The sequence below is a fragment of the Rhinolophus sinicus genome, chromosome 16, assembly GCF_057876585.1.
Source record: "Rhinolophus sinicus isolate RSI-liver-muscle chromosome 16, RSI-T2T, whole genome shotgun sequence".
Taxonomy (NCBI): domain Eukaryota; kingdom Metazoa; phylum Chordata; class Mammalia; order Chiroptera; family Rhinolophidae; genus Rhinolophus; species Rhinolophus sinicus.
Genome location: NC_142516.1, coordinates 74,936,677 through 74,951,532, shown reverse-complemented (window position 1 = coordinate 74,951,532; position 14,856 = coordinate 74,936,677). Strand labels below are relative to the sequence as shown.

Sequence of the window (14,856 nt, the reverse complement as noted above, 5' to 3'; positions counted from 1 at the left end):
GTGGTGGTGTCTTGCTGAGTGTCGTACATTGTTGTTGCGTGTTTTTGTGTGCTGTCGCAAGAATGTGTGAGGTAGAATTAGAGCAATGAACAAACATTAAATTTTTTGGCAAGTTGCAAGAGGTGAAGTGAAATGAGAGACATGTTAGTCCAGGTTTATGGGGATAATACCAGGAAGAAAACCAGCGTACAAATGGATTCAACGTTTTTCTGAGAGGAGAGAACACCTCACTGATAAAGGTAAGTCAGGTTGGCCAGTCACAAACAGAACTGATGAAATCATTGCAAAAATTTGTTGAATTGTGTGTCAAAATCGTTGGCTTACTGTGAGTAGCATATCAGACCAAGCAAACATCGATAGAGAAACAGTCAAGAAAATCTGAACTGAAAATCTTGGCATGAAAAAGGTGTGTGCAAAACTGGTCCTGAAGGACCTCTTGCATCGTGGCAGTGCACAGGCTGACACCGCACTGTCTCTGAGGGAGTTTTTAGCCAATAAACAAATAAGGATATCGGAACACCCTTTCTATTCACCTTTTCTGTACACTGGTGACTTCTTTCTTTACCTGAAGATGAAGGAAATACTGAAAGGAAGACATTTTGATGACGTTCAAGACATCAAGGGTAATATGACAGCTCTGATGGCCATTAAAGAAAAAGAGTTCCAAAATTGCTTTGATGGGTAGATTAGGCTCTGGCATCAGTGCATAGCTTCCCAAGGGGAGTACTTTGAAGGTCACTAGTGATATTGAACGATAAGATATGTAGCACTTTTTTAGGAGGAGTTCACGAACTTAATTGTCTGACCTTGCATATACACCACTCGGATTTCAAACAAGATACAGTGAACGACAACCGTGATTCTAGGTCAAGAGTTGGTAAGTTATGTTACTTGAGCTAAATGTAGCTAGCTATTTGTTGTTATAAATAACAGGTTTTTTGAATACATTGTTTGTGTATTGGTTATGGCTGGCTTTGTGGTACAACAAAATGGCTGAATTGTTGTGACTGATATTATATGGCCTACAATGACAAAAACATTCACCATCGTGCCCTGTACATAAATGTTGGTTGACCCCTGCTCTAGATATTAATAGTATATTTTATGACGTGCTAATAATATACATTCATATGTGTTTTTTAAGCTCTGTGCTCTTAAAATATAGTATAAGCTTTCACTGAAGAGTCAGTGGAGAAACAAAGCATAATTTTATTTTGGATTAGAAAAAAACATTTAGTTTGTAAAGCAACATAATTTAATAGAACTAGAAGTTACAGACAGTATGAGAATAAAATACCCCATATTTAAATTAAAAATACATATAACTGTTGGAACATCTGTTTGATCACGGGTTTATCAAAATTCTGAAAGCATAAAATGTATTTGTGAACCTGTGTGTGGAGGTCTCTGGTAACTCAGTAAAGCTGTTATATTAGAGTTTAGTATAACAAAAGGTTGCAAATAAAATCAGCAAAGGGAAACGTCACACAGGGCATAATCCAAGAGAGACTCAATGCAAACTTATTTTCTTTTCCCGGTGGAGTTGTATGGAAAGTGGTTAATTCTCCCAGCAGTGATGTATGACAGCACACATGAAGTATTGTCACGCAGAGAAATTTACCCGAGCTTTGGTGTCCAAGGTTCTTATTGTGGGTCGGTCATGTGGGGCCGGACCGCCTGTATGATTGACCTCATTTACTCAGCATGTAGCCCGTCTGGAGAGGACCTAGGCCCCAACCATAAATCCCAGTGTTAGCCTGAACTATTCATTTTGGCCCAAGCCCCCGGGTATGTAAAGACACTATTATCAGGCAGGATGTTCCACGGGCTTACACATCATCACCCACGACTTTGTCAGAGAGCAGTCATTTCTTGGAATGTACAACACGAAACCTGCTGAGATTACCCTTTACGGCGCACAATGTTGAGGTATGGGTATAGCATCACGTAATGGAAAGTTTGAAGTACAAGGAATTTTGAGAAAACTTAAGCAAAACAGAAGTAGTTAATTAAAAAAAAATATTTAAATGGATTAATTGGAAAGCTATAATAGTATAAATTAAATAAAAGCCAAAATATGGTTCTTGGAATGAAAAGAATAAATGGAATCCATATAGTAGTTATCCTATGCTGGTAATAGTGAGAACGCATTATATGAGAAGGTACAATGGCAATATGCTTGGAAATACATCTGCACAAAATAGAGAACTATTTAAAAATCTTTAAGCAACATGAAATTGAAGTAAATGGATGATATACCATGTTTGTAGACTGGGATACTACTCTAAAATTCTGAATTCTTACCCACGTTGTATAAACATACTGGAAGAATGGGATGGTGTAGGATCTTTTCTAACAGGTACTAAAGATATATTGTAAATCTGTTGAAACTGGTACAGAATGGTACAGGCATGGGGATAATTACAGAGCTTTGAAACAGAGTAGAGGGTCCAGAAACAAATGCATGCTCCAGTGACAACTGATTCATGAACCGGATGACAGTGTAGAAAGCTGCAAAAGACATTTATATGAAAAGTGGCATTTTTTTCCAGCTTTACACCCTACCATAAAACTCAATTTGCTGTGGGTTCATACGGAAGGGATTTATGTGCATTTGTTTTGGTTTCCATGTTCTAAAAGCTGGGAAGGAACAGAGTAATGAGTGGGAGACACTTGCTCTATACATTCCTCACAAATGTGTTGTGTCTATGAAGAATTCAGATCTTGTGATCACTTTCTAACTCTGTCCTTCCACGGCGCCCTGTTTATAGCGGCTCTCTTCTTCTCCAGCAGTCAGTCCATCTATGCCCTTGTTTTATTTTTTTCCTAAGCACTCATCAGCTCTTGTTACTTCTCGAATAATATTTCAGAATCTCTACTTTTATGTCCCATTTGCAAACTTCACAGGCCTATACTCCCTCCCATACATTGTCTGCTTCCTGTGATGGCACTAATCATGATTCCCGAGCTCACTCTCTCCTTGGATTTGATCCTACTTTTGTCTGTGCTTCACTGAATGCTTATTCACATTTCACTGGCCTGGTATAACCTTGTATCCTTAGTACGTCACTCACAACAAGGAATAGGAATAGGCATACAATGGATATTTGAGTGAATAAGTTTTGTTTCCTAGTCTCTTTCTTCTCCCAATTTTTCTCTGAGCTCTGTCCTCTCTATCTGCTCTTTCCGTCCAGTAACTCCCTCCATACTTGTGTCCTCCATCCCCTTAATTCAGACCTTTATATCTCATCCTGATGACCTCATTTAAGGCGGCTGTACCTCATTGTTATGGTGTCTTTATTTCAAATATGACCAACTGAAGATGAAAATTTTCTCTCACAACGCAGACATCCTTATTTTCCACTTCCATAGTATTTTGTTGAATTTGAAACATGTGACCCTAAAGTTCTCACAACTGGTAGATACCAGGTATGTTGAAAAGCGTATGGAAAGCAGAGTTAAATTTGGGAAAGTGTTAAAACTGGTGTTTTCAACATGGGTGAGCATATTAAAAACGTGATACTTAGGATTGTTGGTCAGAAAACGTTTCCTTTTTGAACAACAGTAGTGAAATCTAAAGTATGAAAGCCAGAATAGAGCAATGCCTCCCATTGAGGTGGAAAGATACCCTTTCCTCCCGTCACTTTTACACTTCTTCTTGGGCATTTGTGTTCCTAAGAATGACACCCAGGAGAATTAGAACTTAGGTTTTAGGATTATTTCTTTAAATATGAGGAAATTTGTTACATTATAAACTTATTTTCGTTTTGATATGTAGAATGAGAAAGGAAAACGTCCAGATGGGACATGTGGATTGATGAGTATCCTATCTTTGTAATCTGCATTTGGTAGTTTAAGAACCTGGATTTTGTTAAATATGTAGTGGAGCATATAGCTATATGACTTTCTACATTAACAATGTTGCATTTCATAAATAATTTTTTTTAACTTTTTCATTTTTAGAAGACTGCCAACTTTTTGAGAAGAGCCAGGAAATTCAAGACAAGTATTTATGTCAAGTTTCATTCATCACCAACAGACAATTGACTGCAGAACAAGAGAAAATTTCAGGAAAGCCATGTAATGTGCCCAGAGACATTGTTCTTTCAAGAAAAGTGATCTCTACATGTGACAGTGTAGGGCATACATACTTGGATCTCTACCCATTGGCTTCTCATAATGAGTCGGAAAAGAAGATTGATGAGTGTAACGCGTCTCATTCCTATACTCGAAATGAGAGAAGAGATACTGGAGAAAAATCTTCTGATTACTATCAAAATGTGCAAACTTTCACTTATGTCCCGGAATTTTCCTTGAGGCAGTCTTTTGGATGTAATGAACGTGGTAGTGCTTTGCATGATAAACCTGTCTTCGTTACACGGAATAGTGCTTATGCAAAAGAGAGAGCTTATAAATTTGGAAGACAGCTATGTAAAGAATCAGCCCTTGTTTCTCCCAGTATTCAGACAGAGAAGCGTCCCTGTGAATTTTATGAAGATAAATATAATAAAATTGGGAACAGATTCAGGAGGGTTGCTCAACTTCAGAGAACTGGTACAAGAGAGAAAACTTTTGGTCCAAAACCACAGTTCAGCGAATATCAGAGAACTCACACTGGAGTGCAACCACTTGAGTGTGGGAAACACTTCAACTACAATTCAGCCACTAAGGTACAAAACAGGACTCACACGGTAGAGCTACCTTGTGATAATAATACACATGAGGAAACTTTCACTTCTCAGTCACCCATTGATATACAGCAGAGACCTCAAGTGAGTGAAAAACAGTTTGATTTTAATGAATGTCAAAGATCCTTTTCTAAGAGTTCAATTATTACTTTAAATCGAAGAAGTCACACAGGTGAAAACATTTATGCACGTAATGAATGTGGGACAGCTTTCTCATGGAAATTTACCGTAGTTGTACATCAGCCAACTCACACAGGGGAGAAACCGTTTAAATGTAATGAGTCTGGAAAAGCTGTCACCTGCTTGTCACTCCTCAGAGAACATCAGAGAACTCACACAGGGGAAAAACCCTATCAATGTAATGAATGTGAGAAAACTTTGAAGCACAAAACATGCCTTGTAGTACATCAGAGAATTCACACAAGGGAGAAACCCTATCAATGCAATGAATGTGGTAAAAGTTACACCAGGAAGTCAAGCCTTGGAAAACATCAGAGAATACACACAGGGGAAAAACCGTATGAATGTAATGAGTGTGGAAAAGCTTTCATTACCATGTCATGTCTCAGAGAGCATCAGAGAACTCACACAGGGGACAAACCCTATAAGTGTAATGAATGTGGAAGGACTTTCACCTGCGTGTCAAACCTGAGAAGACATCAGAGAACTCAGAGGGTGGAGAAACCCTATAAATGTAATGAATGTGGGAGAGCTTTCATCTCCTTATCACACCTCAGGGAACATCAGATAATTCACAAAGGATTGAAACCCTATCAATGTTCTGAATGTGGGAAGTCTTTCTTCAGGAAATCTTATCTGAATGTACATTGGAGAACTCACACTGGGGAGAAGCCCTATGAATGTGTTGAATGTGGAAAAGCTTTTGCATACAAAGGACAGGTTATACAACATCAGAGAACTCACACAGGAGAGAAACCTTATGAATGCAATGAATGTGGTAAAACTTACAGCAGGAAGTCATCTCTTGGAAGACATCAGAGAACTCACACAGGGGAGAAACCCTATCAATGTAATGAATGTGGTAAAACTTTCAAATGCAAGTCAGCTCTTGGAATACATCAGAGAACTCACACGGGGGAGAAACCCTATCAATGTAATGAATGTGGTAAAACTTTCAGCCAGAAATCACATCTTGGAACACATCAGAGCACTCACACAAGGGAGAAACCCTATCAATGTAATGAATGTTGGAAAGCTTTCGCCTCCTCATCTCGCCTCAGAGAACATCAGATAATTCACAAAGGGTTGAAACCTTATCAATGTACTGAATGTGGGAAGTCTTTCTTCCGTAAATCTAATCTGAATGTACACTGGAGAACTCATACTGGGGAGAAGCCCTATGAATGTGTTGAATGTGGAAAAGCTTTTGCATGCAAAGAACATGTTACACAACATCAGAGAACTCACACAGGAGAGAAACCCTATCAATGCAATGAATGTGGTAAAACTTTCATCCAGAAGTCACATCTTGGAAGACATCAGAGCACTCACACAGGGGAGAAACCCTATCAATGTAATGAATGTGAGAAAGCTTTCATCTCCTTATCACGTCTCAGAGAACATCAGAGAATTCACACAGGGGAGAAACCCTATCAATGTAATGAATGTGGTAAACCTTTCAGCCGTAAGTCAACTCTTAGAGTACATCAGAAAATTCACACGGGAGAAACGCTATCAATGTAATGAATGTGGTAAAACTTTCAGCCAGAAGTCAGCCATTCGAGTACATCATAGAACACACACGGGAGAAACCCGTCAATGTAATGAATGTGGCAAACCTTTCAACAGGAAGTCAGCTCTTGGAATACATTAGAGATCTCACACTGGGGAGAAACACTATCAATGTAATGAATGTAGAAAAACTTTCACCTGGAAGTCACAACTTGGAAGACATCAGAGCACTCACACAGGGGAGAAACCCTATCAATGTAATGAATGTGGGAAAGCTTTCGTCTCCTTATCACGACTCAGAGAGCATCAGAGAACTCACACGGGAGAAACCCTATGAATGTAATGAATGTGGTAAAACTTTCAGGAGCAAGTCAAATCTTGGAAGACATCAGCGAATTCATACAGGGGAGAAACCGTATAAATGTAATGAGTGTGGAAAAGCTTTCACCTGCATGTCATCCCTCAGAGAGCATCAGAGAACTCACACAGGAGAGAAGCCGTATATATGTAATGAGTGTGGAAAAGCTTTCACCTGGGCGAGAAACCTCAGACAACATCAGAGAACTCACACAGGTGGAAAACCCTATGAATGTACTAAATGTGGGACAACTTTCAGGCACAAAACAGGCCTTGCAGTACATCGGAGAATACACATAGGGGAGAAACCCTATCTATGTAATGAATGTGGTAAAACTTTCAACAAGAAGTCAGCTCTTGGAATACATCAGAGAACTCACACTGGGAGAAACCCTATCAATATAATGAATGGGGGGAAAGCTTTGATGTATATGACAATCCTCAGAGTACATCAGAGAAGTCAGACATGGGAGAAACACTATCAATGTAATGGATGTGGTAAAACTTTCACCAGGAAGTAAACTCTTGGAATACATCAGAGAACTCACACAGGGTAATACCCCGATCAATGTAATGATTGTGGGAAAACTTTGAAGCACACAACAGGCCTTGATGTACATCAGAGAATTCACACGAGAGAAACACTATCAATGTACTGAATGTGGGAAGTCTTTCTTCTGTAAATCTAATCTGAATGTACATTGGAGAACTCACAATGGAGAGAAGCCCTATTAATGTGCTGAACGTGGAAAAGCTTTTGCATACAAAGAACAGGTTGCACAACATCAGAAAACTCACTCAGGGGAGAAACCCTATGAATGCAATGAGTGTGAGAAAGCTTTCGTCTCCTTATCACGTCTCAGAAAACATCAGAGAACTCACACAGGGGAGAAACCCTATCAATGTAATGAGTGTAGTAAAACTTTCAAGCACAAGATAAGTCTTGCACTACGTCATAGAACTCACTCAGGGGAGAAACCCTATCAAAGTAATGAATGTGGTAAAATTTTCATCCAGAAGTCATCTCTTCAGAGACATCAGGGAACTCACACGGTTGAGAAACCCTATAAATGTAATGTTTGTGGGAGAGCTTTCGCCTCCTCATCTCGCCTTAGAGAACATCAGAGAATTCATAAAGGATTGAAACCCTATCAATGTACTGAATGTGGGAAGTCTTCAGTAAATCTAATCTGAATGTACACTGGAGAACTCATACTAGGGAGAAGCCTTATGAATTTGTTAAATGTGGAAAAACTTTTGCATACAAAGAACAGGCTACACACCATCAGAGAACTCAAACAGGAGAGAAACCCCATGAATGTAATGAATGTGAGAAAACTTTCGTCTCCTTATCATGTCTCAGAAAACATCAGAGTACTCACACGGGAGAAACCCTATCAATGTAATGAATGTGGAAAAACGTTCAAGCACAAGATAAGTCTTGCAGTACATCATAGAACTCACTCAGGGGAGAAACCCAATCAATGTAGTGTATGTGGTAAAACTTTCAAGCACAACATAAGTCTTCAACTACATCATAGAACTCACTCAGGGGAGAAACCATATCAAAGTAATGAATGTGGCAAAACTTTCAGCCAGAAGTCAGCTCTTTGAATAAATCACAGAACTCACACAGGAGAAACCCTACCAATATAATGAATGTGGTAAAACTTTCAAGCACAAGATAAGTCTTGCAGTACATCATAGAACTCACTCCGGAGAAACCCTATCAATATAATGAATGTAGTAAAACTTTTAGCCAGAAGTCACATCTTGGAAGACATCAGAGCACTCACACAGGGGAGAAACCCTATCAATATAACGAATGTGGGAGAGCTTTCTTCTCCTTATCCCGATTCAGAGAGCATCAGAGCACGCACAGGTGAGAAACCCTATCAGTGTGATGAATGTGGTAAAACTTTCTGGAAGAAATCAATCCTTGGAAGACATCAGCGAACTCATAGAGGGGAGAAACCATATAAATGTAATGAGTGTGGAAAAGCTTTCACCTGCATGTCATCCCTCAGAGCACTCACACAGGAAAAACCCTATCAATGTAATGAATGTGGTAAAAGTTATACCCAGATGGCAAACCTTGGATAACATCAGCGAACTCACACGGGAGAAACCGTATAAATGTAATGAGTGTGGGGAAAGTTTCACCTGCATGGCATACCTCAGACCATATCAGAGAACTCACACAGTTGAAAAATCCTATGAATGTACTGAATGTGGGACAACTTTCAGGCAGAAAACAGGCTTTACAGTACACCAGAGAATTCACATGGGAGAAACCCTGTCTATGTAATGAATGTGGTAAAACTTTCAACAAGAAGTCTGTTCTTGGAATACATCAGAGAACTCACACAGGGGAGAAACCCTATTAATGTAATGAATGTGTTAAAACTTTCAGCCAGACTTCAGCTCTGCGAATCCATCAGAGGACTCATACAGGGGAGAAACCCTATCAATGTAATGAATGTGTGAAAGCTTTGACGTCTATGACAGCCCTCAGAGGACATCAGAGAAGTCACACAGGGGAGAAACACTATCAACGTAATGTATGTGGTAAAACTTTCAGCTAGAAGATAAGTCTTGACAACATAATAGAACTCGCTCTGGAGAAACCCTATCAATGTAATGAATGGGGGAAAGCTTTGATTCCATGTCAAGACTCAGAGCACATCTGAGAACTCACACTGGGGAGAAACCCTTTCAATGTAATGAATATGGTAAAACTTTCAGCTTGATGTCACATCTTGGAAAACATCAGAGGACTCACGTAGGGTTAAAACATCATCAATTTAATGAATGTGGGGAAATCAGCCAGAAGTCATGCCTTAGAAATCATGGGGGAAATCACACAAGGGAGAAACCCTATCAATGTAATGAATGTGGAACAACTTTCATGCGGAGGACAAAACTTGGAAAATATCAGAGTACTCACAAGAGAGAAACCCTATGAATGAATAGTTTCATGTTCATGTCATGTCTCAAAGGGTATGAAATAATTTATGCAGGCAAAAAACTCTGTGTATGAATTTTGGTAAAATTTTTCTTTGGAAGTCAGCCATCATAATACATCAGAGACTGCATGCAGGGAAGAAGTGCTACGAATATAACTAATGCAGAAAATCTGTTGTTTGCATGAACACACTTTCATCCTGTATATTCTTTGCTATTCCTTTCCCTTTATTGATGATGTGAGAGTAGCACATGGAAGGAGTCAGGGTTCAAGAATTACTGTGTGGAAGGGATGGTGGGCAGCTCCCCCTGCAACGAAGATTGAACACGGCACCTTGAGCTGAGCTGCCGCTGAGCTCCTGGATGGCTCAGTTGGTTGGAGTGCATCCTCTCAACCACAAGGTTGCCAGTTCGACTCCCACAAGGGATGGTGGGCTGCGCCCCCTGCAACTAACATCGGCAACTAGACCTGGAGCTGAGCTGCGCCCTCCACAACTAAGACTGAAAGGACAACAACTTGAAGCTGAACGGCACCCTCTATAACTAAGATTGAAAGGACAACAACTTGTCTTGGAAAAAAGTCCTAGAAGCACACACTGTTCCCCAATAAAGTCCTGTACGCCTTCCCCAATAAAAAACAAAATCTTAAAAAAAAAATAAAAGAAAAGAAGAAAAAAGAATTACTGTGTGGAACTCTTTCCTTCTCTGAAAGTATGACTTTTGCAAGGAAGAAAAATCTTGTTCTCTGCTGAGCTGTTAAAGGTTTGGATCTACTTGTTACTTTCCTGTCTTAGACATCACTCAGCTATCACAAACTATGACTGTGTAAAGTGACAAGTTACTATGTATCAGAAGAGTTACATGGAGAAATCCCCTGACAATATCCTGATGATCAGTAGCTATTAACTGTAGCTCTTCTCTATTGTTAATCATGAAAATAACATGATTTGTTTGATGTTTTCTTATGATTACATTTAGATTGTGTACCTGTTGTAGGAAAACAAAAGAAGTATTGATATTTTTCTCAGTCCATCATACCAGGACACAGATACTTTTACATGGTCCCAAAAATGGTGAAATGATATTGGATTATTTGGTTAATGTGGTATCTTGCATATTTCTTCACAAAAAAGTCATGTGTGTTAAGATACATTCAGACGATACCTATGTCTTCGTATTCATCAAGCTTTCACAAATTTTAGAATTTATTTCTGATCATCGCCAAAATCAATTTTTGTCATAGTTGCAAAACCATGCTACTTTTCCCAGAATTCCTCCTAGTATGTCCTCATCATGGTATGAAACAATTCTCCTTTTTTCAGAATTTTATATTTATGTTTGTATACACTCAAATTCTTGCTTCGCGCTGTATGATATATTCTTGAAACAATGTTGTTAGTTTTATTTTGTTTGATGGTCAAATCATCTGTGATAAAGCCAATTTATGTTCATTCAGATTGACTCTTATGTCCAATATTAATGTCTCTGATATCTGGATGGTTTTACCAAACCATCCTTTTACTTATTGTGATCATGAGAATGTATAATGTGATTTTGTAATGGTTTGCATTATAAAGCCAATACTTTATTTATATTTTTTGGAAAAGTGTTAAGTCTTTTCTAAAATATTTAGAATATTATACCTCTTTAAATATATATTTAAAGAGTCTATTTGGAATAGGATTTCATTTCATCTTAGGTATCCACAAGGTAGGACCAACTAACTTAACCAACTGACTGAGGTTAATTCCTGGGAAACCCTGAGGCACAGTCCTAGTGGTATGGGACTCAGGTCTTTCTCTCTTTCCCTCTTTGCTGGCACATGTCCAGAGGATACCCCCCAAGACTACTTCCTCCACAAGAGATTGTTATCTGAGCCCTAAACATGTCTCCTCCCTGCCTTATGGATCTGCACCAGAGATAACGAGGCCCTGAGCGTTAGTGTCTTTTTATTATGGCCTTGATGCCTTGGAGGGCCTCTTTATTTATAGGGTATTGATTGATTCTGGGGAGAGGTGTTGAGGAGTCTTTGAGTTTTGACGGTGGGTTGTCTTTGGATCCTATTGAGAGCAGTTGGAGATACTGCCCAGAAGGAGGTGCCTGGGGAGGAAGCTAGAGAGACCCCTGGTTGGTAACAGTGTCTTCCAATGAAAGCCGAATGGACAGCTGCATTGTGCCAGGGCCGTGCCTTGCAGTGCATTCTAACGTAGTGCCCCTGGGGTTTGTGTCCCAACACCGTGGGTTCGTGTGAAATAGGAGACTGGGACGGGGCACCATTGCTCCTTAGGACAAAACACAAGCAAAGCACAAGGAGCCCTGTAACTATCAAGCACGAGGACAGGGATGAACTAACCCGTGTACACTGACTGGAGGTGTTGGGTAGTCCTTGTGCATTCCATTTGAGAGTTTGTGGGAGCCCATAGGAGACTGAGCAATTTTCATCAGTGAAAATGACATAAATCAGTTTATGACTTAAAAAGGGAATGAGATTCCATCCTGTGCCCTGGCTCAGAAATTCTGAAGCTTGCTGCTTTGACACACCTTTCTATATGTTATATAAACTAAAGGGAAGAGAGGAGTGGTGAGAAAATTGCCCAATTGAATCCAACATTTCTGCTTTCACCTCTCCTTGTGCGTCTCCCAATAAAAACAGACACATGCAGGGCCTTAGAGTTTTTGTTGATTAAAGACTGGGATAATTCTTTGAATTTTTTACAAAATCTATTTGTCGAGGTTTACCTAAAAGTAAAAGACGAAAGTGAGAGTCAAGAAGCACTTATTTGAGATCCAAAAGAATAGCTATTTGTGAAGCATTGATTTAGGCAGAAACAGAAGGGTGTTGATTAGCAGGCAAGGCAAGCGCTATTGATGAGCAAGGGAAGGGGAACAATTACATGAATACAAGGAAGGAATTTATGTGCAGAAAAGCTAAAATAGTGATGGTCATTCTGAATGAATTTTAAATTTTCAGCCCATACTGCTTCTAATTCTAAAGATTATGTAAAAATTTCCACCATAGTCGTCCTGTCTGCTTTCTTGTTATGCTGAAATGCTGCTTTAGGCCCAGTGCAAAGGTTCTTTTGCCCAGTTTTAACATTCCAAATGTCTGGGGAATAAGATGTGCAAGGTACTTCCTTTGGGATAGCAGCTCCAAGTCCATTTTAAAGTGGCTTTGTTTCTGTTACTTTTTATATTTCTCCCCTTTGATTGAGGTCTTGCCTTGAAAGCCTCACTGATCAATCATCAGAAAGTAACACTGATCACTTATTAAAAGTATTATTGGCCTCTCATCGCCAGGAAGACCCCGTCCGCTGTGTATTCTGTCCCATATAGAAGGGAACGTGGTTTTATTTTTTCTTAGGAGCCTTATACCACACTTGAGCAATTGCCGCAAAACACAGGAAGTCTTTTCCATTTTGTTTCTTTAAGGGCAAACATCTTCTGAAGTTTCTTGAGGTTTTTCCTATGAAGTCTCAGAGGCGTTAGCGATCACCTGAAACGTTGAGCGACCGTCTTCAGAGTGGTGTCTTTATAACGTTGACCTATGCAAAATAAAGTTTTAGAGCAGGAAATACTCATGTAACAACAAGCAAAATAAGTCCAATTTCAAGAATAGACCTGAACCAGGAGACAATACCTGAGGGCAGTCAGCTGAAGATATTAAAGAGCCATGAGATGTCAGTGGGCGATGTGTTTAATCTCTTGGCTTACGTCCATATTTTATCTATTTCCTATTCTATTTCACCAGAGGTGTTTTATCCAAGTAAAACGGGAGTTATTATTAACACTAGAGCAACCCCTACCCTGTTTAGCTATATGGTGAAGAGCAATTCTGTTGTGTAATATAAGTCATGTAAGGAACTTTATAGATTTTTCCCTTTTGGCTAGTTGGTTGTAGCTGCAGCAATTCCCCAGAGGTTTTTGAGAAGTTCATAATCATGTTTTTATGTATTGCGATATGTGGCAATGGAAAAAGTATTCTTCCAAATCTCATACCGTTGCTGTGCTTTGACTACGTGTGCATCCAGTTCCACGTTTTGACCTGCAAAGTCACTTAAATGATAATGCTCCCTGTTCAGCTATATTTATAGGCAGAAATTAATGGGGGAAAGGAAACCTTAACATTATAGTGAGTGCTTTGCCTCTCATTATTTGTGAGAATGGAAGGAAGTAAATAAAGTAAGGAAAGAAGGAAAAATGTTGATTATGCAGGAGTGGTCCGGGTCTTGGGTTGAATCCAGAGGCCAACCGAGTCAGGGCTAGTGCTGCCTGCACCGTGCAGCCAATAGACTGATGCAGGAGTTGGGTCATAGAATAAGTCTTTTTTTTATCATAGCCCCGGTGGTCTGAGAAGGCAGAGGATTTACACCTCTGCCTTAAGCTTTTCACTCCGGCTTGGGTTATTTTAAGGGAATATCTGGGTGGTCTGCCAGAGGCTTCATGAAGGTTCCGGGGAGTCTATGAGGAGCCTTCCCTCTGGCAGTGTCATTCTCTGGTGGTGTCAAACCCAGGAACACTGATGGGAATAGCCTGGAAAGAATGCTAGACCAGACTGTGTGATCAATAAGCCTATGGGTATTTATCATAAGTTTCAGGGTAATTTTCTAAAACAGGGAAGTGGGTAGGAGAGGGGACATTTGGAACTCAAGCCTTAGTGAGATGATCTATTGTTAAGCTATAGGTCAAGAAAAGGTGAGGCTGGTGTCACGGACAGGGCTGTACTATGGGGGGTGAGGGGTAGACAACCAGGCCCTGCTTCAATTATCTTTATCTGTTATTCATTTTATTTCTATAAATTTAGTGTGGTTGCAAGGGGAGGGGACAGTGATTGTTCCTGGCTGCTTCCTGTGAGTTGGCCTCATCCCTGCCTATGGGCCCTAGAATTTCTTGCTAATTTATGATAGGAGGGAGAGCGATGTTTATGGCATATCCAGCAGTCAGAGAGCCTATTGCACCTAGCTATTAGAACAATTTTATAAAGATACTAGATTCTTATTTTCCCTAGAGGAGCCGGGGGTAGAGGAGAGCCTAAAGGCTTTTAATGGGTATCCCAGGGAGCGCACAAGTAGAGAGGCAATACCGAGCAACTCCAGTAGTTCTGTTTGAACAGGATCTTAAGGTCTTCAGTTGGCTTACAGGAAGAGGAGAGACAGTC

The 14,856-nt window shown here is 39.8% G+C and overlaps 1 protein-coding gene and 1 pseudogene across 1 annotated transcript in view; both read left to right on the top strand.

The window, feature by feature from the left end:
- Positions 1 to 11,295, top strand: part of LOC148755036 (uncharacterized) — a 32,127-nt gene extending 20,832 nt beyond the window's left edge. The window contains 3 exon segments of the mRNA XM_088793144.1: positions 3,964 to 6,379; positions 6,381 to 6,704; positions 6,706 to 11,295. Of these exon segments, the coding sequence (XP_088649270.1) occupies positions 3,964 to 6,379; positions 6,381 to 6,704; positions 6,706 to 7,258 (3,293 nt within the window). The 3' untranslated portion in view covers positions 7,259 to 11,295.
- LOC148755037 (uncharacterized) lies at positions 7,350 to 11,295 on the top strand (annotated as a pseudogene).
- Positions 11,296 to 14,856: the final 3,561 nt, after the last annotated feature.